Source organism: Pelodiscus sinensis, chromosome 3, assembly GCF_049634645.1.
Source record: "Pelodiscus sinensis isolate JC-2024 chromosome 3, ASM4963464v1, whole genome shotgun sequence".
Classification (NCBI taxonomy): Eukaryota; Metazoa; Chordata; order Testudines; family Trionychidae; genus Pelodiscus; species Pelodiscus sinensis.
Genome location: NC_134713.1, coordinates 142,504,465 through 142,532,036, shown reverse-complemented (window position 1 = coordinate 142,532,036; position 27,572 = coordinate 142,504,465). Strand labels below are relative to the sequence as shown.

The 27,572-nt window shown below is 44.1% G+C and overlaps 1 protein-coding gene across 3 annotated transcripts in view; it reads right to left on the bottom strand.

Annotated features, from left to right (window-relative positions):
* Positions 1-27,572, bottom strand: part of DNAH8 (dynein axonemal heavy chain 8) — a 615,913-nt gene that overhangs the window by 347,002 nt on the left and 241,339 nt on the right. For all 3 annotated transcript variants that reach the window (XM_075925079.1, XM_025186355.2, XM_025186358.2), the window contains 4 exons: positions 25,326-25,522; positions 20,188-20,314; positions 10,851-11,086; positions 4,453-4,557 (listed from right to left, as the gene is read on the bottom strand). In XM_075925079.1, coding sequence (XP_075781194.1) covers positions 4,453-4,557; positions 10,851-11,086; positions 20,188-20,314; positions 25,326-25,522 — 665 coding nt within the window. The remainder of the gene's footprint in view (positions 1-4,452; positions 4,558-10,850; positions 11,087-20,187; positions 20,315-25,325; positions 25,523-27,572) is intronic.

The following is a 27,572-nucleotide window of genomic DNA, read 5'->3' as shown; positions in this document are numbered from 1 at the left end:
GTGGTGGTGAAGCACGCACACCACAGCATCTCATCCAGTCAGCTTGCGGGACCCTGTGGTGGACGCACCAGAGCAGGACCCAGAGCAGTCTGGAGACAGGGAGATGGTGCTGGAGGAGGAGGACAGTGAGGAGACGGTGACCCTCACTCTGGAGCCAGTCACCCAGCCCCCAGAGGCCTCCCAGGTGTCATCTGATGCCGGAGACGAAGCAGCAGGTGAGTGCAGTGAGGTTGTGTAACACACGGGGTGGAGGGGGAGGTGGGTGCACAGTGGGTGATGCACAAGGGAAACCTGTTATGCTCAGGCTGATGCCCAAGTCACACATGGTGTTACCTTCAGAATGTCTGATTCCCCTGTCTGAAGGAGAGGGCATGCCCTGTTGGACAGCTGTTGCACACATGACAGAATGTGATAGAAATGTAGCCATGTTAGTCTGATCTGAGGAAGTGGGTCTGGCCCACGAAAGCTCATCCCCTAATAAACCATCTTGTTAGTATTTTAAGTGCTACATAGTCCAGTTTTTTATGACTGATTGTGTCTTCCTCTTTTCCTCCACAGCCAGACCAGCCATGCAAGAGGGCCGCAGCACCCCAGCCCCACCTCCATCTCGGAGACATGGGAGCCGCAGACACAGGCGTGTCTATGCAGACATCCTGAGGCAGCATGTGGCGGCCGTGCAGGAGCTCAACACCATCCTGCGAGAGAGGGCGGAGGCAGAGGCTCAGTGGCATGATTGGCTGATGGAGGAGCTTGTCCAACAGCGCACGTCCCTGTGTGCCACTGTCAGGGAGGTCTGTGGCTTGCCTGCTCCTGTGCCTGGTCCTGCTCCTCCAGCACCCCATGACCCCACGCCACCAAACCCGCCTTCCACCGCACCATCCCTTTCCCCCTTTGTACCTACCTCTACCCCAGCCCCCCAAGTCCCCCAGCCCCTTTCTTCCCCTGGCCCTCCTCTCCCCCAACCCCTCTCTCCCCCTGGCTCTCCTCTCCCCCAGGCCTCCCAGTCCCAAGTGCACCTACCCTCTGTTGTCCAGCCAACGGACAGTCGCCCCACCCGATCCCATGGCCATGGTGGACCCTGAACACGAGGCAGAAGCAGGAGACTGCGAGCAGGCAAGCACCGTGCAACCTGATCCCCTTCCCCCCTCCAGGTTTCAAGTCCCCTTCCCCCCTCCAGGTTTCAAACACCCCCATCACCCCAGTTAAATAACAAGCATTGTGTTAAAGAAAATGTTTATTGTACATAGTTTGTCATGACAGTATATTTTCTCCATCAAAAATCAACAAAAGCTTTTTTATGTTTGCAACAGTTATACATTATTTCAGTTACTGATATTTATAACAATAAAGCAGAACTTATTCTTTTGAGACAAACCCTGGTGTTTATTATTTCTACAAACAGGGTCAGGATATGGGTTGAGGAGGGAAGCTTGTATTGGGCCAGGGCCAAGCTCCCAGACAGGAGCCCCTCAGGAGAGTCAGTGGCCTCCAATAGAGAATCGCTCCCATAGGGCCTCCTGGATGCAAGCAGCAGACCGGTGAGGGCAAAGTGCCTCTCCTGACCATCAGCACCTGTACCCCACCCTGGTAGGAAGGCCTCCCCTTTCCTCTACACCAGGTTATGGAGAACACAACACACAGCCACCACCTCAGGGATGTTGCGTTCCCCCATGTCTAGCCGTGTGAGCAAGCACCGAATCTCCCTTTTAAACGTCCGAACGCACATTCCACCTGGTTGCGAGCCCGGTTAAGATGAGCATTAAACTGCTCCTTGCTCGCATCCAGGTGGCCAGTGTAGGGCTTCATCAGCCACGGCATCACGGGGTAGGCGGCATGAGCCACTATGCACACCGGCATGTGCACATCCCCAACCACAAAGTCGTGATGCGGGAAAAATGTTCCTGCCTGAAGCCTCCGGTAGAGGTACGAGTTCCTGAAGATGCAGGCATCATGTGCCCGCCCTGACCACCCAACTCAAATATCAGTAAACTGGCCACGATGGTCAACCAGGGCCTGGAGGACCATTGAAAAGTAGCCCTTTCTGTTAATGAATTGGGCTGCTCGATGGGGCGGTGCACGGATTGGAATGTGTGTCCCGTCGAGCGCTCCTCCACAATTCGGGAACCCAAGGGCAGAAAAGCCGGCCACGACGCTGTCCAGATCTGCTAGATGGACGAGCCTGTTCAGCAGCTCGGAATTGATGGCCCTCACCACCTGCAGAAAGAGAAATTTTAGAAGGGGTGCCTTATCTCTTAGGAGGAGAAACCACCACACACCTTCCCTCTCAAAAAACCCGGGAATCCCCTCCTCAGAACTCCCCCCCCCCCGGCAGTTCTGGGTGAGTGGAGGAGCTCCCTCCCACTCCCACTCCACTTTGCCCTTTCCTGACAGTCTCCCTCCCCCCCCCCACCCAAAACTGTGACTGTCCCCAGACAATGACTTACCTCCATCAGGATGGATCCAACAGTAGACCTACCCACTCCAAATTGGTGTCCCACGGAGCGGTAGCTGTCAGGGGTGGCTAGCTTCCAGAGGGCAATAGCGACCCTCTTTTCCAGGGGGATAATGGGCCACAGTTGGGTGTCTTGCCATTGCAGAGCCGGGGCGAGCCAAGTACACAGCTCCTGGAAAGTGGTCTTTTGAATCCGGAAGTTGCGTTGCCACTCTTGGTCATCCCAGATCTCCATAACGAGCCTGTCCCACCAGTCAGAGCTGGTGTCAAGCCTCCAAAAACGCCTGTCCACAAAGATGTTTGGAGGCAAGGGCAGTGGGGCTGCATGACGGACGATCCCTTCATACCTCTGGTCTGGGTCCAGATGGGGAAGTAGCCTCATGACTGTCTCATGCAGATGCAGCAACACTTGCAGTATGATGGCGTGGGGCCATCGCCTGCCCAGGGGCAGCTCTGGCTCCATGCCAAAAAAACGGGTCTCAAACAGAAAAACCTCCACATAAAAAACCTGCTGGGGTGTCCCAGGAAGCTGAGCACTCCAAACAAGCACTGCAATGCCTTCCTTACCTCCTACAGGGACAGCAAAGGCAGCTGCAGGAGCAGAGCAATGGGTGTTCAGGGGCGTCCCTTTAACCACGCATCTCTGCAAAGGGCAGGCAGCAGCACCCGGAAGGAAATGCTGCCCCCATGCCCTGGCAGAAGCGGTTCCGGGTGGCTTTTTCTTTCGAAAGAGCGTCCAGCAGTCAGGACGCTCTTTTTCGAAAAAGCGGATCAATTTTCCGATCCGCGTATTGTAGTCTAGATGCTCTTTTTCGAAAGAGGCTTTTTCAAAAGTATCTTTCGGAAAAGCCTCTTTCAAAAGAGGCTTGCAGTCTAGACGTAGCCTTAAAGTGGTCAAAACTAACTAACTTACAAAAGATCAAAACCTGAACATCATTCATACTGAGAGATTTTTTTTAAAGTATTAGGAAAGGACAAAATAACAGGATTCAGCTGCACTCTGAGGGTATGTCTCAGGGTGGAAACTCTCCCGCGGGGCCTCCTGGATACTTACAGCCCCCCAATGGACCTCCCAGATGGCAGCCTGCAGAAAGTGCAGCCAGGATCAGAGCAACGTGTCCAAGAGAAGCACCAGAGTGCCCAGGCGTAGCTCTGGCTCCATGTTGCCGAGTGCTGTGGTGTCCCGAGGGCAACCAGAGCATGCAGAGACAAAATGCTTTGCTGTCCCTCATCGAGGTAGACAAGCAAGCAGGGAAACCTGAGAACTGGCTGTCCGGAGGAGGGGGGCCTTTAAGCACAGACCTCAGATAGCCTCAGGCAGCAGCCCCACACAGTAAGTCCTGACCTGGTGCCCTGCTGGAAGTGGTTCTGGCCAGCCTTAAATGCGATTCAGAGTCCACTCAGTGTGGACGCACTATTTCGAAATAGCAAAATGCTATTTCGAAATGCATTTTGTGTGTAGATGCGTTATTTCGAAATAAGATATTTTGAAATAACACTGTAGTATAGACATACCCTGAGGGTGTGTCTACACTGTAGGGCTTAACTCGAAATAAGTTATGCAAATTGAGCTACATCAATTACATTGCTTATTTTGAAATAGCTTGTTTTGAAATTGGGAGCATATACAGCACACTTTCAAAATAGAGCACTCTTCCTCTGACTTCCCTTACTCCTCATACAATGAGGGTTAGAGGAGTCAGAGTAAGAAGTCCTCCAGCTTGACAATATTTCAACATTATTTTGAAATAACTGCCTGCTATGTAGATGCAGAGCAAATTATTTTGAAATAACACTCGTTATTTTGAAATAATGTTGCCGCGTAGATGTACACTGACACTATAAAACGTGGGAAACTTACTTCTCTATCATTTTAAGAAGGGATTATTACTGTATCTACTCTTGGAACAGTACAGCATATGTATCAGTCCCTTACTCTCATCTAAGCCTAATTAAACATAGTATCTTCTAATAACAAAAGGACAGTTCCAGATACTTACAGCTTTGGTCTGTAATTTGTTAAAAGAATATCTAAGTGTATCAACTCCTTCCGATTCCTCTTTTGTCACCTCAACTTCAAATCTATTTAAAATACTATATGCTTCCTATAAAGGAAGAAAAAAAATTCAGTTTTCCAATTGAAATTTATTTGCAGAAACACAAACTTTGTAAATATGCAGTAAAAGAATACAGTCAACTTAGTTTAGACCCAAAAAGAAACAGTCTCTGACACAGCAGATATAACTAATCTTGTAATGAGCAGTGCTGTGTGAAATATTAGAGGCAACTTAATAAACACTAGATATTGTCTGCATTAATGTTCACAGAACTGCCTAAAACGCATTATTATTTAATGTTTTTCATGCTAATTAAATTTTTTCAAAGTTGATTATAAATTTTCATATTATCTGGGTAACACATGCAGATTTTGAGAAACATTCACAACTCTGGATGATTTATAAACACCACACTGCATATGTCAGAGTTTTACCTATCACTCTGTTTACATGAAATATTATTGCAGTATGTTCAGACTAATTTATCAAGAGCTTTCACATATACTAAAACCAGTATGAGACTAACATTATTGGATTTTTATGCAATTTGGTTCTGTTAATGTGGAGGCTTAAATATGCTCTTGTTTACCTACCCTCATTGAAGAAATAGCTCTGTGGGAGAAAGATCTAGCTGCCTGCCACAGAAAAGGGTGAGTCAGGGAAGCTCTGGTCTGAGTAGTCCCAGGCTGAGGCTCAGCAACAGGAGCCTGAGTGGTATTAGGGCTGCAGGGAGGCATCCAGGGCAGGTGAAGGCAGCAGGTCCACAGCCCCTTGCATGTGATGAGTGGCCATTTCAGACTGCAGTTTATCCTAGAGGCAGGGGCTAGATGATGACTGGAAGTGGGCCACTGAGGCAAGGCAGGTATAGATGACTGGTGTCCATGAGAGGGGGCATCCCAGAATGTGGGGCAGTAGCCTGAGGGAAAAGCACTGTGGTTTGGGAGGGATGCAGGTCCTGATACAAATTGCTGCATAATGGAAAACAGGTGACAGCGGGCGAGACATCAATCAGAAGAGGGTGCACCAGAGGATAGTTTCAGTTAATTCCCACAGTGACCAGCAGAAGACATCATGACAGTGAGTCATGAACTGCTACAGTAAGCCATTTGCATGTTGTGTACTTGCAGCTTATAGTGTCTACAACTTACAACCGCTTGTGAATACAGTTGTCATCCCTGCAACCCTTTATGCTTGAAAACCTCATTCTGTCTAAACCAAAGCTTTCACCCAAGCCTTCACCTCTCCTTTTCCAAATACTTCCTTAACTCATGCTTCAGTAAGGCCTCTAAACTATAAAATATAAACTGTAGACCGTAAACTCTTTTGTTTGGGACCTTATCTTTATACGCCTCTCTTAGTACCTAAGATGCACTTAGAGCTATTAAAATAAAATAATCAGATTCAGAAATATTTTTCTTACACATTTATAACGTGAATTGGCTATATTAGAAGATCTGTTGAACTCAGCTACTACTATCAGAAATTATTATTGTACTATAATCACTGCGGTTCACTATCACTTCCATGATTTTCTGCATACAGCATACAGGTTATAAGAATCAGTAGAACACTGGAGGCTACGTCTACACTGGCAACTTCTTGCACAAGAACTCTTTTGCGGAAGAGTTCTTGTGCAAAATCTCTTCCAGAAGAGAGCATCTACACTGGCATGTGCTTTTGTGCAAGAGATGTGCTTTTGCGCAAGAGCATCCATGCCAGTGTAGATGCTCTCTTGCGCAAGAAAGCTCTGATGGCCATTTTAACCATAGGGCTTTCTTGTGCAAGAAATTCATGTTGCCTGTCTACGCTGGCCTCTTCTGGAAGAGCTCTTGCGCAAAAGAGCTTCTTCCTGAGCAGGAGTGTCAGAGTTCTGGCGCAAGAAGCCCTGATTTTATGCATTAGAACTGCAGTTTACTTGCACAAGAGCAGGCGGCCAGTGTAGACAGGCAACAAGTTTTTGTGCAAGAGCGGCCGCTGAGATCACGCCATTGTAGACACAGCCCCTGTGCATGGCAGAATCCCACTATGGAACAACATAACTTATATTTTTCTAAAACTACTAATGTTGGTGAAGATATTGTTCCATGTCTCCACTTCTGCATACACTTGTAGAAACTCTACCTATTCTTTTAATCATGCTGTTGATGGTATTTAGTGCTGCTAGCTTAAATTCATCAGGGAGCTGAGTGAGGTGACTACTTTTCTCAGGTAGACATGCTTTGGGCTGCTTTAATGAGAGAAATTTTATATCTGAAATAGCTTAGAACTCACAGATAATGGATCATTAGAAAATATAGTGAGAATTGTAAGCCTCCAGGATGACACAAAGGACAATGAATGATTCATATTCCTAATTTGAAAAAACCCACTAGAACAGGGCTTGCCTAAGGGCATATCTGAACTAGGGGCTGGATAAACAGGAAGCAATCAAGTCAGGGTGTGTGTGTCAGTTTATCTTGTCTAGTATAGATGTGACAAATCAACCACTGAACATCCTCCCATCAACTCTACTACTCTACCTGAACAAGAAGAGTAAGATCATCAGCAATTAACTTACCTCAGTGAATATACCATGGTAAGCAGACCTTAGTACGTTGATTCAGTTACATTACTCACACAGCTGAAGTTGAAACAAAAAACAGGACAGTGTAGCACTTTAAAGACTAACAAGATGGCTTAATAGGAAAAAACAGTTTCTTCCCATTTCAACCAGAAAGGACATTGTCTCAACGACCTGATTACCTGCATCCTGCTTCAAAGACCTTTTAAGACTTCACTTCAAAGAGAATCCTCTGAACTGTCATTCATGCTTAAATTTGACACTTTCCTACTTGAAAGAAGGAATAAGAAATCTTCCAGAAAAGGCTTTATTTTCCGGAGAATAACGTCTAGACTGGTGCTTTTCTCCGGCTTTTCCCCAAGCCGGAAAAAAGCGGCAGCCATGTTAATGCAAATGCCGCAGGGGATATTTAAATTTCCCTTTTTCGAAAGGGATGCCAGTGTAGACGTAGCCTACTAGTACAATATGAGGTTTTCACTGTGAACACAATATGTAGTTCTACCAATGAAAATTTCCATGATAAAAAATCCTCTTATTTGAAATTAACATCAATATCCAGCAAACAAGCGCAAAAGAATCGCAACAAATGCACTAAACCAGAAGGACTTTCCTGCTTTATGTATTATCCAGACAGAATACTGCTAGTGATATGAAAATGAAACCCCTGACAGGCATACATTATTGTGTTGACTACACAAATAATATTAGTGTGAAGTATTTTATAGATGGGTAGATAGATTTGGTTCCTCTCTCCCACCCCCACAAGTATCTTCAAAGTAGTCAGACAACACAGGACAGAAACCAATTAAAAGAGATAACAAAAACAGCATGTATGAAAACAGAATTATAGCACTTTTTAGTATTTCTGTGCTTTTTTATTTTTAATAGTGGCTGTAAATCTTTAGTCCTCCATGAACAGAGGGCTAAAGATTTTAGAGATATTGAAAATAATCTTATTCTTTAATGTCAGTGACATCCAACATAGAGAACTACTAAAATCAAAGAAAACAATGAAAGAAAGACTAAGCCTATTTCATCTAACAAAATTAAAGGTACAACACCAGGCATACAGTAATCTTTGTTATATTATCATGTATGCCTATGTCTTTGCTTTTACATTTGTTCTTTTTATATTTTATAATAGCTTGATCTTTTTAACCACTACCTTTCTAGTTTCATGGCAGTCTACAGTAAAACCTGTGTTATCCGGCATGCTTGGGGATTAGGGCATTCCAGTTATCTAAAAATTCTGCTTATCTGAGGGTCCCATCAACCTAAGCGCTATCTGGTGAGATGCTACAAAACTATTGGACCTCAGGCTCCATCTGGAGAGACTATCTGGAAGCTTACAGAAAGGTAAAGCACAGTGGTATGCAACCTTTTTGGAGCTGTGACCCCCACGCCACAGGGGCCACCAGCTGCCCGGCACAGCTCCCGGCCAGCTGGATCATAGTGGCGTGCAGTGAGGCTGTGCATCGGATCAAAGTGCTACTCCGTGCAGCTACGCCCAGCCCTTGGCCAGCCAGATTAAAGTGCCTCACGGACGCACCAAGCCCCTAGGAAATTTGCTGGTTTCTAAAGTTTTGCAGATAGTTAAGTGCTGGATAGCACAGGTTTTACTGCAATTAGAATTCAGAATGGAAAATAGACTCTCTTCTCAAACCCTACGCAACCAACACCCCCAGCTATCTCTGAGATACTACTGATTTCCTAAGGAAACTACAAAACATCGATAACCTCCCTGATAACACCATCCTTGCCACCATGGATGTAGACGCTCTATACACCAACATCCCACATGAAGACGGATTACAAGCAATTAGAAACACTATCCCAGAGGACACCACTGCCAGTCTGATAGCAGACCTATGTAACTTTGTTCTTACCCACAATTATTTCCAATTTGAGAACCACTTATACCTCCAGATCAGCGGCACAGCCATGAGTACACGCATGGCCCCACAGTATGCTAATATCTTTATGGCTGACCTAGAACAACGTTTCCTCAACTCCCGTCCCTTTTTACCCCTTCTCTACTTATGCTACATCGATGACATCTTTATGATCTGGACGCATGGCCAAGAAACACTGGAGACATTCCACAGAGATTTTAACAACCTACACCCCACCATCAATCTCAGCCTGGACCATTCTACATGAAAGATCCATTTCCTAGACACCACAGTACAAATCAGCAATGGAAAATTAGACACCACTCTCTACAGAAAACCCACTGACTCATACAGTTACCTACATGCTTCCAGATCCCATCCAGAACACACCATACAATCCATCATCTATAGCCAAGCCCTTCGATACAACCGCATCTGCTCTAATCCCACTGACAGAGACCAGAAGCTTCAGGATCTCTACCAAGCATTTATAAATCTCAATTACCCACCCGGAGAAATAAAAAAGCAAATTGAAAGAACCAGACGAATACCTAGAAACCATCTACTTCAAGACAGACCCAAGAAAACCAACAATAGAACACCACTTGTCATCACCTACAGCCCCCAACTTAAACCTGTCCAACACATTATCAATAAAGTGCAGCCTATACTGGAACAGGATACTAAACTCCGAGAGGCTCTGGGAGACAGACCCATAGTCTCCTATAGACAACCACCTAACCTCAAGATGATTCTTACCAACAACCACAGGACATACCACACTAATACCAACCCTAGTACCTTCCCTTGCAACAAACCCCGTTGCCAGCTTTGTCCACATATTCACTCTGCTGATACTATTATTGGACCTAACCAAGTGAGTTATAAGATCAAGAACACATATTCCTGTGCATCCAGAAATATAATTTATGCTGTCATGTGCCGAAAGTGTCCGTCTGCTATGTACATTGGACAAACGTATCAGATGCTTCGCCAAAGGATCAATGCCCACAAAACAGATATTAGACAGGATCACAAAGAAAAAAGAGTTTCTTGCCATTTCAACCAGAAAGAACATTGTCTCAATGACTTGATTACCTGCATCCTGCTTCAAAGGCCTTTTAAGACTACACTTGAAAGAGAATCCTCTGAACTGTCATTCATGCTCAAATTCGACACTTTACACTTAAGTTTGAATAAAGACTCTAATTATCTTACCCATCACAAAGATAGCTTCCCCAATTATCACCTCTAATATCATTAGCTCACAGACATTTACCTCCCTCCCCCCATTCCCCTTCTGTTCTGAAATTTGATTTGTCCTTTTCATATGTGTTCATTTTTTTAAATTGTATCCTTTGGTATATATGGTTGTGATAATTTTCTTCCACTATTTGATCTGAGGAAGTGGGTCTGGCCCACGAAAGCTCATAATCTAATAAACCATCTTGTTAGTCTTTAAAGTGCTACATAGTCCTGTTTTTTGTTTCAGAATGGAAAATGTTAGTTTTTAGCTTTTCCCTCTTACAATAGATGGACAAAATAAATTTAAAAACTGGGAAAAATAAAACTAGAAAAATGATGCAAATACCGGCAGTGTATTTTAACTTCTTAACTGAAAAGTAGTTCTATGCAGGGAACCTATAAGGATAAAAGATAAGATTGCTGGAGATTCTACCTATGTGTACAAAAAAGGGTAAGACTAGGATAAGTATCAAGATAAACAGAGGTGCAAGGACACAAAATGAAAGAAGTAAGTATTTTGTTTTCTTCCTTCAAAGTAGAGACTGGAGGAAAATATTCTCATCATTAGGGTTCTTCAAGTTTATTTTTAAAAATTCCAAATTCTAAAAAATAATTACTCAAAAAAAAATTAAGATGTGTCTTACTTCAATAGGTCCTAACGTCATATCCATTTGTATTTCATTATCACGTATGCTAGCCAAAGCTTCCATTGCAAATCTGACGTCATCTAAGTCACGAATAGGTCGAGATAATTTCTTCAAATATTCAGTTATAAATGTTATCATGTCTGTCATTTTCTTCTTGTATTCCTCATTTAAGTAACGACAAAGTAGCATCTTCCATGCTTTGGCTTCAATTGACAAAGCGAGTTTCAATGGTCCTGGTTTAAAAAAACCCCAGCATTTGATTGCATGTTAATATAAATGCAAACTATTTATATACAAAAGAATCATGTGTACATGTTTAAAATATACAGAAAAACTACTGTATAACGTGAACTGAATTACATTTTATAGCTTCATAATCATTTCAAAGTTATTTCAATGTCTGGTTGCTTTGTATATTTTATCATCTTTAAAACATCTTTAGATTTCTCACTAAAAGATCAAACATATAAGATGACTAACAAAAGAATAAAAGTAATCACTTATATTGCATTGTTTCAAATTCACAGTCAAGATCTTCATTTTGTGTAAATTAGTATAGCTTTGTTAAAGTCAATGGAGCTAAACTGATTTATATTTGAGGATTTTTCATCTTAGACTTACCCTCTTTTACATGACTAAATTCAGAATAGTCCACAAGAAAAATTTTTAATTGTTACGTCATATCACAAGCAGGTAATACACTCATTCCCAACAGAGAAACAAGAGCCAACTATTACTTCTATTCCTGATTATTTTTGGAATGAGTAAACATTTCAATAAACAACACTTCTCAACTCTAATGACAGAATATGAGTAATTGTTGACCTAATATAATCATTATGTTCATAAAACAAGAACTGCACATAAATTATTTCTTCTGTTATGTGATTGCCAACATGTTCTCATCTGAGAACTACACAGCTGAATTTGAAAGAGTGTGTTGATGGTTGCAGTTCAAACTTCTAAAAAGAGGCTTACATTTTTGAACCAATGATTCTGAATGTTATTTGAGGTCCATACATACATACATACATATTGCAGGGGTTTCTTAATTTTACCAAGTGCTTAACTTCAATAATATCTTGTAACAATGAGTTCTCAGACTTATTATAAAAAAAAACAGTTCAATTTTGCTATCTTTCCATTAACTGAATGTCCCTATTCAAAAAGATACTGAAGTGCACAATTTACCGACTCTATACCATCCATTCTTTAGATCTACATCCTGTCCTTTCTTGTTCATTTTTCTCTTTAAAATAAAGTAATGCTTTTTTCAGTTTCTCTCCATATGGAAGTTTTTTTCCAGACCTATCATTCACTTCCTCTGTTTCTGCTACATTGTGTGTAGTGTAGTGTAGTGTAGTGTAGTGCAATGTAGTTATAGCCATGATAGTCCCAGGACCTTAGAGAGACAAGGTAGGCCACTCTATTCTGAATGGTCCTTAGAATATGAACTAACTTACTAAACAGTCTGTTCCACCTTTCATTTAACTATGATACTTGAAGTACCTTTCCTAGACCTGAAGAAAAGTTGTGTGTGGCTGAAAAGCTTGTCTTTCACTAACAGAAGTTGGTCTGATAAACGATATTATATGAGTCACACTATATTTTAAATAGGGTGTCTAGAACTCAAGACAGTATTTCAAATGAAGTCAGAACATTGACTGAAAACATATACACCATTGTAAAGTTTTCACTATTTTCCATCCTATTCTTCATGCATGCTGATATTTTACCGTGTTCTTTTTACTGCTGCTGATCATATAAGCAGAGGGATTCATTAAGCTGCTCACAATGTCCAAAGTTTCTTTCTTGAATGGGTACACTTAATTTAGAACCCAGCAAATAGTAGAATCATAGAATCAGAGTCATGGGGCTGGAAGAGACCTCAAGAGGTCATCAAGTCCAGCCCCCTGCCTAAAGCAGGACCAATCCCAACTAAATCAATCCAGCCAAGGCTTGTCAAGCCAAGACTTAAAAACCTCTAGGGATGGAGATTCCATCACCTCCCTAGGTAACCCATTCCAGTATTTCACAACCCTCCTAGTGAAATCATTTTTCCTAATATCCAACCTAGACCTCTCCCACTGTAACTTGAGACCATGCTCCTTGTTCTGCCATCTGTCACGCCTGTAGACAGCCTTTCTCCGTCCTCTTTGGAACCTCCCTTCAGGAAGTTGAAGGCTGCTATCAAATCCCCCCTCACTCTTCTCTTCTGCAGAATAAACAAACCCAAATCTCTCAGTCTCTCCTCATAGGTCATGCGCTCCAGCCCCCTAATCATTTTGGTCTGCCTCCACTGGACCCTCTCCAATGTGTCCACGGCCTTTCTATAGTGGAGGGGAGGGGGGGCAGAACTGGACACAGTACTCCAGATGTGGCCTCACCAAAGCCAAATAAAGGGGAATAATGACTTCTCTGGATCTGCTGGCATTGGTCCTCCTAATGCACCCTAATATGCCATTAACCCTCTTGGCTACAAAGCCACACTGTTGACTCATATCCAAATTTCTCATGCACTGTAATCTCCAAGTCCTTTTCTGCAGAACTGCTACTTAGCCATTCAGTCCCCAGCCTGTAACAACGTTTCGATTCTTCTGTCCCAAGTTCAGGACTCTACACTTGTCCTTGTTGAACCTCATCAGATTTCTTTTGGCCCAATCCTCTAATCTATTTAGGTCACTCTGGACCCTATCTCTGCCCTCCAGCATATCTACCTCTCCCCCTAGCTTAGTGTCATCTGCGAACTTGCTGAGGGTGCAGTTCATCCCCTCATCCAGGTCATTAATAAAGATGTTGAACAAAACCAGTCCTAGAACAGATCCTTGGGGGATTCTGCTAGAAACCGACCACCAACCTGACATTGAGTCATTGATTACTACCTGTTGATAGATGCTCCACTGCTGCTATTTCAAAATAGCCCCTCATCAGGGCCATTTTAAGTTAATCCTTCTCAGTGCCTCCTGGGCTTCTAAATCAAGATAGCAAGTCTACATTATGGACTTAGTCTGCCTCAGACTAATTTTGGGTATGTCTACACAGCAAAGTTATTTTGGAATAGCGGCCGTTATTCCAAAATAACTATGCCAGTATCTACACAGCAATTCCATTATTTCAAAATAACTTTGAAATATTGAACGGCTTATTCCGACTTCTGTAAATCTCATTCTATGAAAAATAATGCTTATTCTGAAATAACTATTTCAAAATAAGGCCTGTGTAGATGCTCCGATGGTGATATTTTGAAATAGTCCCTCACAGGGGCCATTCTAAGTTATTCCTCCTGGGGCTCTAAATCGAGATAGCATGTCTACATTAGGGAAGCCTGCCTCGGACTCATTTTGAGGCTTCCCTGCAGTGTAGATGTGATATTTCAAAATAAGCTATTTCAGAATAACTATTCCAGAATAGCTTATTCGGAAATAACTGCACAGTGTAGACATAGCCTTTGAGGCTTCCCTCCAGTGTAGATGTGCTATTTTGAAATAAGTTATTTTGGAATAACTATTATGAAATAGCTTATTTCGAAATAAGCATGCTGTGTAGATCTACCCTTGAGTGTACCCTCTTCGGGTGTTGATGCTCCATAGGTCAAAGATTTTTTAGTAGCAGTGCTCAGATGGGGTGCACTTGCACTGTTGTCATCTCGCAGTGCCATTAGTGTCTCTATCATGTATATGACCTGGCCCTTTCAGTTCCTTCTCTGTAGAGAGCTCAATTAACAAATTTCAAAGTAGAGGACAGGAGGGTGGATAGTGGGGCACCCACAGGGATGTATATCGAAGTATCCTCCTTACTGAAAAAGGTGAGTAATCTCATCTTCCTCTCCAAGTAGTATTCCTATGGGTGCTCCACTTCAGGTGACTATAAAGCAGTACTGTGCCTCAGTATGGATAGAATGGTCTTTGGATTTGCATGATTTATTGCACAGGGAACAGTCTGGCCTAATGTAGTGTCTGATATAGAATACTGTCTTATGGCATACTATTTTGCAAAGGTGTGCTCAGCGGCCCAGGTCGCAGCCCCGCATATGTATATCAAAAGAATATAGTTCAGGAAGGCTATTAGATGTACCTATAGAAAGTTGGAGTGGGATCAGATACCTTGAGAGAGTTCTTTGTTCATGGTAAGGCCATCGGGGAGGCTGCAGTCCCTGCCTGGAGGAAGGGAAGAGTTAAGGCGGGGGGGGGGGAGGAAGATGGGGGATGCCCCGTCACCCAGAGGCGTGTGCCATCCCTCTCTCCTATAGCCCTGCTGGTGGGGGGAGGGTTTCCGGGGCAAAGGGGCCCTGGCATGTTTCAGGGGAGAGGGCATCAGAGGGAGGCAGGCACTCCCCAATGGCTCATGCACCCACCCTGCCTTATTCTGTGTTCCCTGTGTTTCTGTGTGTCCATCCTGCTCAAGAGGGTCATCCGCCTGCAGGACATGGACGCAACCGTGGCTGGCTTCACTGCCCTGGGGTTCCCCAACTTCAAGGGAACCATGGATGGGACCCACATCCCCATCCGGACACCAGAGCATTGAGCAGCCCACTTTATCAGCTGCAAGGGGTACTTTCTGATCGTGCTCCAGGACCTTGTGGACCACCGAGGCTGCTTCATGGACATATATATGGGGTGGTCGGGCAGGGCTCTTGAAACTCCAGCCTGTTTCACAGGATGAAGTCGGGCACTTTCTTCCCCCAGTAGGAATTGATGGTTGGGGACGTCCACATGCCATTGTGCATCGTGGGGGATGCAGCCTACCCCTCATGCCATGGCTGATGCGGCTGTACACCGGACGCATGGACCCCAGCCGGGAAAGATCCAACCTGCACCTGAACTGGGTCTGCAACCAGGTGGAGTGCGCCTTCAGATGGCTGAAGGTGAGATTCTGTTGTCTGCTCACCCATCTTGACATGAGCAAGCAGAACATCGCGGAGGTTGTTGCAGCATGTTATGTGCTGCACAACATAGTAGAGCGGAAGGGGGAGGTCTTCCTCCTGGGGTGGGCATTCAAATAGTCACCATCCGGCAGGCGCACCATGATGGGGTGTGAATCCAAGAGGACCTCAGGAAGATGTTCTCCCAGGCCCCACGGTAGGACACTTTTGTCTGGTATCGACATCTCCCTCCCAGTCCTTACCCCTCCCTCCCTCCCTTCCCTCACCTCCCAATAAATACAACTGTTTTTGTTAAACAAACAATAAACTGTATTTATTTACGTAAGGATGAAGGGTGGGCAGTAGGAGAGGGTTCTGAACTGGGAAGGGAAGGAGGAAGAGGCTCTGAATTGAGAGGGGGAGTTATTGTTGAGAGGGGCAGCTCCTCCCAATGCCTCCACAGGTGCGGAGGCCTCGGTGCCCTTCAGGCAGGGTTGGGGCAGGTAGCATGGGGAGGTGGGCAAGACGGGGTGCAGCGGGGGGGGCATGGGCATGGCAGGAGGGGTGACTGGAGGGGCCATGGGCACAGCTGGGAGGGCAGCAGGGTGGGGCAAGGCCATGCCATAGAGCACAGCATGGCCAATGTGTGATGTGAGGGTAGAGATGGTGTCACACATGCAATTGCAGCGCTGGAGGAACTGGCCCCACGCATGCTGCCTCCACTCCAGGTTGGCCCGAAGCATGGTGCTCACCGCCTCCTCCATCCACTCCATGACCTGGACGTGCCACTGAAGGAGCTGGCCGTGCGGCCTGGCCCATCTGACTGGTGCCTGGGTCATCAGTGCTGCCAACGTGGGAATGGATGGTCCCTCACTCCCAGCTGATCCTGCTGCAGAGAACACAGAAGACTGCAAGGAGGTCAGTCAGCCCTGACCACAGTGTCCCTGAACCCCTTGCCCTCCTCCCTGAGGCTCACATTACACCACACAACTGTGGCTTGGGCCCAATGAGTCCCGTGTGTGTGTTCATGTAAGGACTAGCTCAAAATCCATGGATTGTAACACTTGGGAGACATCATTGTGAATGAAGACCCCCTGTCTGTGTCCTAGCCACTTGGCATGATGTATCTGTCTGTTTAGTACTGTGTACACTCCCTCCACAAGGTAGAGCACATGGCTTCTACTCTTCTCACTGTCTGTGAGCATACACCGTTGATACTGTAGTCACGTTTGAGTACACATCCCCACATTGCATGGGAGCAGGTGTGGCAGATGAGGTCTGGATTCTTGGACTACTATCAATTGATTTCCTCGGAGACAGAGCCAGGGCTACTGGGGAGTGTACTGTCCCTGCAGCAAGACTCATTGGGCCAGAGGCCCGGGCTGCCCACTTCCCCTCCCCCCAGCCTTTGGATAAGTAGCCCAGGGAAGTGTGTGGTTGCAGTGGGGGGATTCCCTTAGGGGCAGCAGAGGGGCCAGGAACAGCCTGGGTGCTCCGTGGGGGCCATGCTCACAGGGGTGGCTTGCTGCACTTTTCCAGGAGCAGCTGCTGTCACACGGGCAGGCATGTCTGCATGCTGTCTGTGTACAGCATCTTTCGGGATGTGTGGGGTCTGACCTGTGCTCTTGGGCCTTGGCTACTTCCAGCCGGCATCCCTCCTCCCTCCCCCAGGCAGGACATGTTTGAGAAGCAGGGTCCCAGGTGTGCCTTGGAGCTGCCTGCTGCATCCACGTGCTATATAGTCAGGTTGCACAAGATTGCATGTTCTGCATACTGCTGCACAGTATGCAGCTCAAACTGCCTGATTGACACTCCCTCCCACTCCCATGCACCCGCCTCCCCCGCCCTTGTGAGTGAGAACCACAACACTCACCGGAGGATCCGTCACCGGCCTCAGATGAGGCATGGGAGACATTCCTGCTTCTGGGCAGTAGCTTGATGTGGAGGTTGATGGGGTGGTCCTCTCCCTCATCCTCGGAGGCGGTGGTTAGGTTGCCCTCTTCCTCCAGGTCAGGCAGCCTGACCACTGGGGTGTGCAGTCCCGTGTCGATCATGGGACTGCCGTCTCCCCCAGGATGGCATGCAAGCAGTCATAGTGGAGACAGGTAACTGCTCCTGCACGGCTCTCCCACCCTCAGTGGCCCTCACGTACCCCAGGCATAGCTCCTGTACCTTGGCCTGGACTTGTTCAAGGGTCCGGGCTGGGTGTCCCTGCTCAGCCAGCGCCTGAGCCATGAGGCTGAAAACATCTGCGTTGTGGCGACGGGACCAGGGGTTGTGGAGGGCTTCCTCTTCTGCCCACAGGTCCAGAAGGGCTTCAACCTCAGCCCTGGACCTGCATGAGGCGCACCGCTTGGTGCCCCTCCGTGGCTGCTGGGAGTCCTGCAGTGGCTCCTGGGATGGGGGTGCAGGCTTATGGGCTGGCTGAGGGGCAGACAAGCCTGCAGAGCTCTGGAACACAGAGCTCTGTGTGGAGCTGCTGTTTGTGCTGCTGCTGCTGCTGCTGCTGCTGCTGCTGCTGCTGCTGCGTGACATCTGCAGGGTGCCTGGCCCTTTAAGGGAGGGTCCGGCAAGCAAGAAGTAGCGAGCTGTGAGTGCGGGTACAGAGCATCCAAGTGGCTACCTGCATTTTTTCCTGGGAGGCCAGAGCGCGTGCGCAAGAAGGCTTATTCCTCGTACGAAGCTTCGGAGCTCTTGCATGAGAAGCCCTCTGTTCTGACACCTTACTGTAAATTTATTTGTGCAAGAACACAAGTGCAGTGTAGACGCTCCTCAAGTTTTTGTGCAAGGACAGCCATTCTTGCACAAAAAGCCTGCCGTGTAGACGTAGCCTATATGTATTGTGAGAGATGATGGCTGGGTTCCCATAATGAGCCTTCCGTGATTCACTTGAAGAGACATCATATACTTCAAGGAGATTCTGTATGGGAACCAGTGAAGATTGGAGCAGCACAGTCATGTACCAGAAAGGCATCTGGAAGCATATTGAGAAACCTCACTGAAAGGCCTTCAATAATGTAGTTGATATTGCTGTTATGCACATCAGCAGGGCTCGCCAAACCACGGCGAACCCTGCTCGCCAGCCGCACTGTCCGGCGATCTGTGCATGTGCAGATCGTTCTGCGCATGTGCAGATCGCCGGAACCCGGCTCTTCCAGGTTACAATCTACTCACCACGGGCAAGTAGGTTTTATAATTTGTCGAGCCCTGCACATCAGAGTAATCCATATTTGACAATGCTGAAACTTCTGGCCCCAGTGGTGTGTCAGCCAAAGGTGATGGTGGCATCAGCAAAAGATAGCTGAATTTCACATTCATTGAAGGAGATAAGGAAAAAAAAACAATATCTTCTTTTGGGGTATGTTTACACTCTTCCCCTAGTTCGAATTAGGGAGGCTAATGAGGGCGACTGAAATTGCAAATGAAGTATGGGATTTAAATATCCCGCGCTTCATTAGCATGTTTCCGGGCGGTCGCCATTTTGGAAATTGACTAGCCTGGAATAACTGCCTTCATCTCCACACGGCAGTGAAACGGGAATTTGAAGTAAAGCCCTAACTTGAATTAGCTGTTATTCCTCCTGGAATGAGGTTTAACAGCTAATTCAAATTAAGGGCTTTACTTCGAACTCCCGTTTCACTGCCTATGGAACAGCTGCTCTAACCCTTGTCATAGTGTCTAGAAGCCATGGATACCTAAGGAATCAAATGTCTCCCTTCAGGCACAGAGAGTTAAGGCAAAACAAATTGCACATGGGGACACAGAATGGGTCTTACCCAGGAATACAAGGCATCTAACATAGGGGTCCACCTCCTGAATTGTCACAGAGCAGAATATGCAATTCTTTTAAGTTCCTAGGGATAGGGTCCTATCAAATTCACAGCCATGAAAAACATGTCAAGTACCATGAAATCTGGTCTTCTGTGTGCTTTTATCCTATACTATACAGATTTCATGGGGGAGACCAACATTTCTCAAATTGGGGGTCCTAACCCCAAAAGGTCATTGCAGGTGGAGTTGCAAAGTTATTTTAGGGGCTGTGGTATTGCTCGTGAAGGTGGCATCTCACCACCAGCAACATAGAAGCAAGGGTGGCAACACCATACTGTGCCATCCTTACTCCTGCACTGCTGCTGCTGGTGGCTCTGACTTCCGACCTGGGCTCTCAGGCCAACAGATGCCATTCTCTAACTGCCATTCTGAAGGCAGCACCACTGCCAGCAGTATTAAAGAAGTAATGGTAGCAGTACCACACATCCTCTACAATAACCTGTAACCACACCTATTTGGTTCAGGTCCTCATAACACAATGAAATGTTAGATTTGAACAACTGAGATCATGACATTTACAGTTTTTAAAATTCTATGACCATGAAATTGACCAAAATAGAATTTGGTACGGCCCTAAATTTAAACATTCTATTAATTTATTATAGCATATTATGTACAAACAACAAATAAAAATAGTCATACCTGTATGTAATTCAATTGGGCCTACAAGAATAGTAGGTTTTAAATCTTCAATCTCTTGTTCAAAAGTAGCATAATGAAGAATTTCTGCTCTGATTTCAGTCAGAGAGGGATTGCTAGCCAGAAATTGCTGTAGGTAGTTTAAATTCTAAGTTAATAAATGGTCTTTTTATCTCTGCAGTAAAACAAACCTTAATATTATATACCACATTTTTAATGTGTAAAAGTTTTGAACCTAGAAGGCCACATTTTGAAAGCTCTGTTGTGCTAGGGTATTCACCCTCACATTGGCCTTCAAAGGGTTAAGGTAGTCAAGGAGGAGATTCTTAACCACTACATTCCACCGGACAGGAGACCCAGGGAATTATACATGATAATGCTCAACTCATTATCAGCCTACCAGTAGACTTCTTCCACTCCCCCTGAGCTAGCGACCTGGAGAATCCCATGACCCTCTGGCCCAGGGTGCTGGCCAGGGGGATACAGGCCCTGAATGTGCTTCACAGAACTAGCATGGTGAAGCCTGTCTACCCCTCAGGTACGTTCTGGAGTGGGAAGAGGGAAGCGATTTCCAGTCTATTCACACCCCAAACCTGAAGGATTCACAGCATTCCCATGGCTGGGGATTAGCACCCTCTTCACTCATGCCTCCCCACCCTATCCTGGGTTTTGCCTCCAGGGAGTGAAGGCTGCTCCCTCCCTTAGGCATTCTCCCCTGCTGAGACACCTCTCTGATTCTGTTTGCTGAAACCCCTGCCATGAGGTTCCCTGGCCGTTGGTGTACAATGCATCCTTAGGGCTTACCCCCTTCCTACTCCTACAGTAGCAGAGGGATGGTAGATGACTGTGTCATGTTGGTGGAGAGCAGCAGCTTGGATGTGTTGACTGCTTTTCTACACATTTTGGGCAGATAGGTACAAGTTGCTTTCAGGGGATAGGAAAAGAGTTCTGCAAAGACACAGGACAGGTCATCCCTCCTCTGCAGTTGGAAGCAGCTCCTGTCCCTTCCTTCCCACACAGTGCTGAAAGGACACATTCTGGTGTGAACACTTGCAGGAATCTGTAGAGGAGCATGTGATCCTGCATTCCCTTTGCCGATATTTTCCCTTGGGAGGACGCAGTGCCAAGTACCATGAAAGGTGGGTGGGTCCATCCTAGGGACTGAGCCGGGCATGGAATGTTGAGAGCACTGGGCAGGAGAACTGGGTCAGTCAGTCACTATTCTTCCCCCATGTGAAAGAGGTATATGAGAGTGTGTGCCTTAAAGCCTTAAAGATAAGAAGGTACATACAAAAGAATCCAACTACACAGCATTTTTTTAATAGGGGCTCAGTCAACTTGTTAATTTGAACATTTGTACGATTGATTGTCATTGAACTAACTTGAATACAAATAAACTTATCAAGTGTCTCATATTTAGCACAGGAAAATATTGTCACCCTTCCTTTAATCTTTTCCGGTCATGTGTGGATTTTTCCATGGCATGTACATATGTTCACCACCAGTAGAAACAAATAAAACCTAGTTGTGGGCACTCTGCTAATCAGCTGGATGACATCTATATCTCTCCTCAGTGGCCACATAAGCGTGCAGCTTACAGGTAACACTAGATATGGGTAAGTGCACAAGAACATAAGAATGGCCATTCTGGGTCAGACCAAAAGTCCAGCTAGCCCAGTATCATGTCTGCCAACAGTAGCCAATATATACCCAGAGGGAGTGAACAGAACAGGGAATCTACAAGCAATCCTTCTCCCGTCACCCATCCCCAGCCTCTGACAGAGGCTAGACACCATTCCTACCCATCCTTGCTAATAACCATTGATGGACTTAACCTCCATGAATTCATCTATTTCTTTCTTGAACGCTATTAAAGTTCTGGTCTTCACAACCTCCTCTGGCAAGGAGTTCCACAGGCCAAAAGTGTGCTGTGTGAAGAACGAGGTGAACAGCTATTTTGGAATAGGAAGCCTAATCCGAACTAGCTGGTCCGTGCCGCGTGTAGCCGCGCGGCACGGGGTCCGAACTAGCCGGCATTTAAAAATGGCGCCAGCCGGCATCATCCAAATGAAGCCCGGGAAATTCAAATCCCGGGCTTCATTTGCAACTCCGAATGACTACATTACCCCCCCTAGTTCGAACTAGGGGGGTAGTGCAGACATACCCTTAGTTTTGTGAGATCTTTTTTAAGGTCTTCACAGTGTGCTTTGATCTTAACTGTCTTGAGCAGTTTGGTATCATCTGCAAATTTTGCCACCTCATTATTTACCCCTTATTCTAGATAATTTAAAAAGAGGTTGAATAGGACTGGTTCCAGTACAGACCCTTGGGGGACACCACTCTCCATTCTGAAAACTATTTATTGCTACCTTTTGTTTCCTGTCTTTTAACCAGTTATCAATCCATGAGAGGATCTTTCCTCTTATCCCAAGACAGCTTACTTTACTTAAGAGCCTTTGGTGAGGGACCTTGTCAAAGGCTTTCTGGAAATGTAAGTATACTATATCCACTGGATCGCCCTCGTCCACATGTGTGTTGCCCCCCCCCAAAGAACTCTAGTAAATTAGTAAGCTAGGATTTCCCTTTACAGAAACCATGCTGACTTTTCCCCAACAAATTATGTTAATCTATGTGTCAGATGATTTTATTCTTTACTATAGTTTCAACTAATTTGCCCGGTACTGACATTAGATTTACCAGTCTGTGATTTCCAAGATTACCTTTAGAGCTCTTTTTAAATATTGGTGTCACATTAGCTATTTTCCAGTCTGAGAAATCCAGTTAATCCAACTAACTGTTTATTCTTGATAGTGCACTATGCATGTTTCTGCTGCTTGTGAGAGTTTAGCTTGCAGTAAAACCACAGAAAGAAGTGGTGAAGGAGTACTAGTTGAAAAGAGACCAAAGAACTCACCTGCCAAGCATACATCAAGGGTGGTAAGGATATGACTACATTGCAGGGTGGATAAAAATCAATTATTTTTATTAAAAAAATGGATTTTCTAAATTTAAATCAAACTCTGATGAAAGGTGTCACGTTGGTATACACAGCTATCTAGCTTCACAGGGAGCAATGTAGACATAACACAGTTCCAGGTCTGCAGGTGATGCCATAGATCATGCTGCTCATTACATAAAATCTGTCTGCAAGGAGGAAAGCTCTCAGAAAGACTGAATCCAGATGTGCTCTTATAAAATGTATTGTTCTTGTGGATGACCTAGCTGACTTGTTTTCATTTATGCTAACACTTACGGTGGCAAAGAGGCTCCAAAAAAAACCTACTGCTGATAAAACATCTTGGTTAAATTCGCTTGTCAAGAGCCAGTCATAGAAATAGGGAAATACTGTATATCCCTGACAGCTCTTCTGGGTCACTATCACTAAGAAAACTTTCATGAATACCTTGGGTGCCATTGTGAATCCAAAGGGAAGGATTTGGTAATGTTCTTGATCAAATAGGAAATGCAGAAATTTTCTGTGTGATGGGTGAATGTCCATGTGGAAATATACAGGACTATGTAGCACTTTAAAGACTAACAAGATGGTTTATTAGATGATGAGCTTTCGTGGGCCAGACACACTTCCTCAGATCAAATAGTGGAAGAAAATAGTCACAACCATATATACCAAAGGATACAATTTAAAAAAATGAACACATATGAAAAGGACAAATCAAATTTCAGAACAGAAGGGGGATGGAGGGGGGAGGTGAATGTCTGTGGGCTAATGATATTAGAGGTGATAATTGGGGAAGCTATCTTTGTAATGGGTAATATAACTAGATCCTTTGTTTAGACTCAGATGTAGAGTGTCAAATTTTAGCATGAATGACAGTTCAGAGGATTCCCTTTCAAGTGCAGATTTAAAAGGTCTTTGTAGCAGGATGCAGGTAGTTAAGTCGTTGAAACAGTGTTCTTTCTGGTTGAAATGGCGAGAAACTGCTTTTTCTTTGTGATCCTGTCTGATATCTGTTTTGTGGGCATTGATCCTTTGGCGAAGTGTCTGAGACGTTTGTCCAATGTACATAGCAGACAGACACTTTTGGCACATGATAGCATAAATTATATTTCTAGATGCACAGGAATATGTGTTCTTGATCTTATAACTCACTTGGTTAGGGCCAAATATGTCTCTCATTTCAAGAACTATAGGCCATGTTCTCTTTTGAAAGGAGAAGATTACAGAAGCCAGAGTAATCATCCTGATTTTCAGCTTTCAGATAAAGAGGTTGAACTGCTGAAAGTCCAAGAAGGATCTCCACTCTCTTTTATGGGGATTAGGAAATATGGGGAATAGAAACCTCTATCCTGGCACTGAAGCAGGATACTTCCAACAATACAGGGATTCCACTCCCTGTTGAAGAATCAGCTGGCAATAGCATACCTGAAGTTGCACTGGGAAAGTGGTTTGTGAAGTGATGTGGGAAAGAAACTCTGTATCCCTCATGGATAATCTCCAGAACCCAAGTGTCCTTGATGACCTTGTTCCAACTGTAGGCAGTAAAGTAGGATAGCCTCCAAAGATGATGTGGCATCAGTAGTGGGACATGGGTTTTGATATTCATGCCAAAAAGGGCCTATGAACTGGTGCTGGGTGTACTTGGAGGGTGTAATAGTGGAAGGAGCTTAGAAAAGACACTTCTAAATCCTTTGTCAGTCATGAGGAGATTGAGATGGATGCTAGTAGTATGGAGTACGGGAAGGTGTAGTCATGGTCTAAAGGATTGTTTCTAATGTTTCCTCCTGGGAGCAGTGTAAAGCTTCAGGAATTGCAAGGTAGATTTTGAGTCCATTACAGAGTCTGTTAAAAAGATTGAAACTGTCAAAGGGGTGGTCTTGTACAATACTGTGGCCACAAGTCCCTTCTCATGACCAGGCCTTTGGCCAAATATCCAGATGTTGTAGCTGCAGCATCTACCATACCTGGAAAGCCACTTTTGCTACCAATCACCCCTCATCCAAACCTGCAGAATCCCCATTACAGTACACAATTCTAGAACCTGTTGTAAAAGTAGGCAAAAATCGTGATGAGTTTAATTACCTGCTGGGAGACCTCCATGTACCCCCCAAGAACACAAGTACTCCTGGTTGAGTATCACTGTTATAGAAATTCATCTAGAAATGTTAATCAAAAAATGTACCTGAACTTTAGCATCCCTGTCTTCTGTCCACAGAACCTTATATTTCTGGAAGTCTTGCAGTGCTTCACTAATTACTTTTCTTACAGAATTTACAGATGAAGAGAGGAGAACAACTAGTTTAGAAACATCTTTGTGTTCTGCGACACCTGGATAAAAATTTCTTAGCTTTCTTACAGAACTGATGTCATCAAGCACTTCTGAAAATAAACAATTTACATAATCTAATAAGTCATTAATAACCTACCTTCAAGCTTTCAGAATTATAATACTATAATTCTTTCCATTTATATTTTTAACAAAACTGCAAACAAAAAATTTAAATAAAAAGATACCTCTAGATAAAAAATTGTGGAAGTGTCAAAACCTTTAACCCATATTTCATTACTGTTAGTTTGTTGCATCCCATTTCCCTATCCTCTATATTTATGTTGCCATTTGCATTTTAAATTTTCAGGGACTTTGTCTTCATTTTTCTTTTAAAGTGCACACCTAGCACAGTTTTAATATTATTTTATGTACAGTGATATTTGTTTGGTTTGTTACAATCATACATTTCAAATAATTAACCATACAAGCTTTTTCAAATAATATGTAGTACTTTATCTCTTAGGGATGTCTAGAAAGCAGCTTTATTTCAGAATAACCTACATTACTCTAAAATAACATAGTGTGCATCTATACTACAAGCCTTTATTTTGAAATAATATTGAGCTGGAGGACTTCTTACTCTGACTCCTGGTAACCTTCATTTCGCGAGGATTAAGGGAAGTCAAAGGAAGAGTGTTCTTCCTTTGACTTTCTGCTGTGTGGACAAAATCAAAAGCCAAATTCAGATATTTCGACTTCAGCATGCAGCTGGCTCTGCTTGTGCTGCCCCTTTGAAGTGCTGCTCCAGCATCTTACAGAGACAGCACTGCATGGATCCTGGGGTCAGCTGGGAACTCCAGCTTATCCCAGGCTCCATGCAGCACTGCCCTGTTGAAATGCCACCACAGCGTTTCAAAGGGGAGTTGCACGCAATTAATTGCTCGATTAATCACGATAAAAAGTTTTAATCACTTGACAATCCTAGTTTTTCTACATTTTCAAATATATTAATTTCAACTGCAACACAGAATACAGTGTACAGTGCTCACTTTATATTATTTTTATTATAATATTTGCACTGTAAAAAGATTTTTAAAACAGTATTTTTCAATTAACCTCATAGAAGTATGGTTGTGTAATCTTTTTATCATGACAATACAACTTTAAATGTAGCTTTTTTTTAAAAAACAAAAATACATTCAGAAAACAAAACAATGTAAAACTTTAGCGCTCACCAGTTGAAGCATGAAGGGGCATATGAACGTTTAGCGTATCCGACACATAAATACCTTGCAGTGCATATGAATGCCTATTCTCACCTTCAGGTGACATTATAAAAAAGAAGCAGGAAGTATTATCTCCCATAAATGTAAACAAACTTGTTTGTCTTAGCAATTGGCTGAACAAGGAGGAGGACTGACTGGACATGTCAGCTCAAAAGCTTTACATTATTTTGATTTTGAGTGCTATTATGTAAAAAAATATGAATTCTACATTTGTAAATTGCACTTTCCATAATAAAGAGATTACACTACAATGCAAATATTTATAATAAAAAATAATAGCAACCACTGGGCGCACTGTATTCTGTGTTATAATTAAATCAACGTATTTGAAAATGCAGAAAAATATCCACAAATGTTTATAATAAATTAAAACTGACATTTTGTTATTGTTTAACTCCATGATTAATCACAACTATTTCAATCTAGTTAATTTTCTGTGTTAGTGGCATGCAATAACTATGATTAATCTATAGCTCTAATTTCCATACAATTGAACCCATTTTTAGAAGTGTGATTCCCAGTATTTTTATTGATAATTATTATGCTATTTTCTCATGTTTTCTTTAACAGAGTCAAAAATGTTTTCAGGGAGAAACACTCTATGCATCCCAACATTTCCTCATATCATGGCATATTAACTGAACTCTTAAAATTCTGTGCATCATATGCCCCGCATGACTTAAATGACATAATGCAGTCACCAATCTTAGATACTTATATGGCCACCATCACCTCAGCATCCAAGCATTCCACAACCTTTAATGTATTTAACCTTACTACATTTCTGTGAGTTACAAAAGTACTACTATCCTGAATGTACTGATATGGAATTGAAGCACAGACAGAAAGCTTGTGGTGGAGCAAGTTAGTGAAC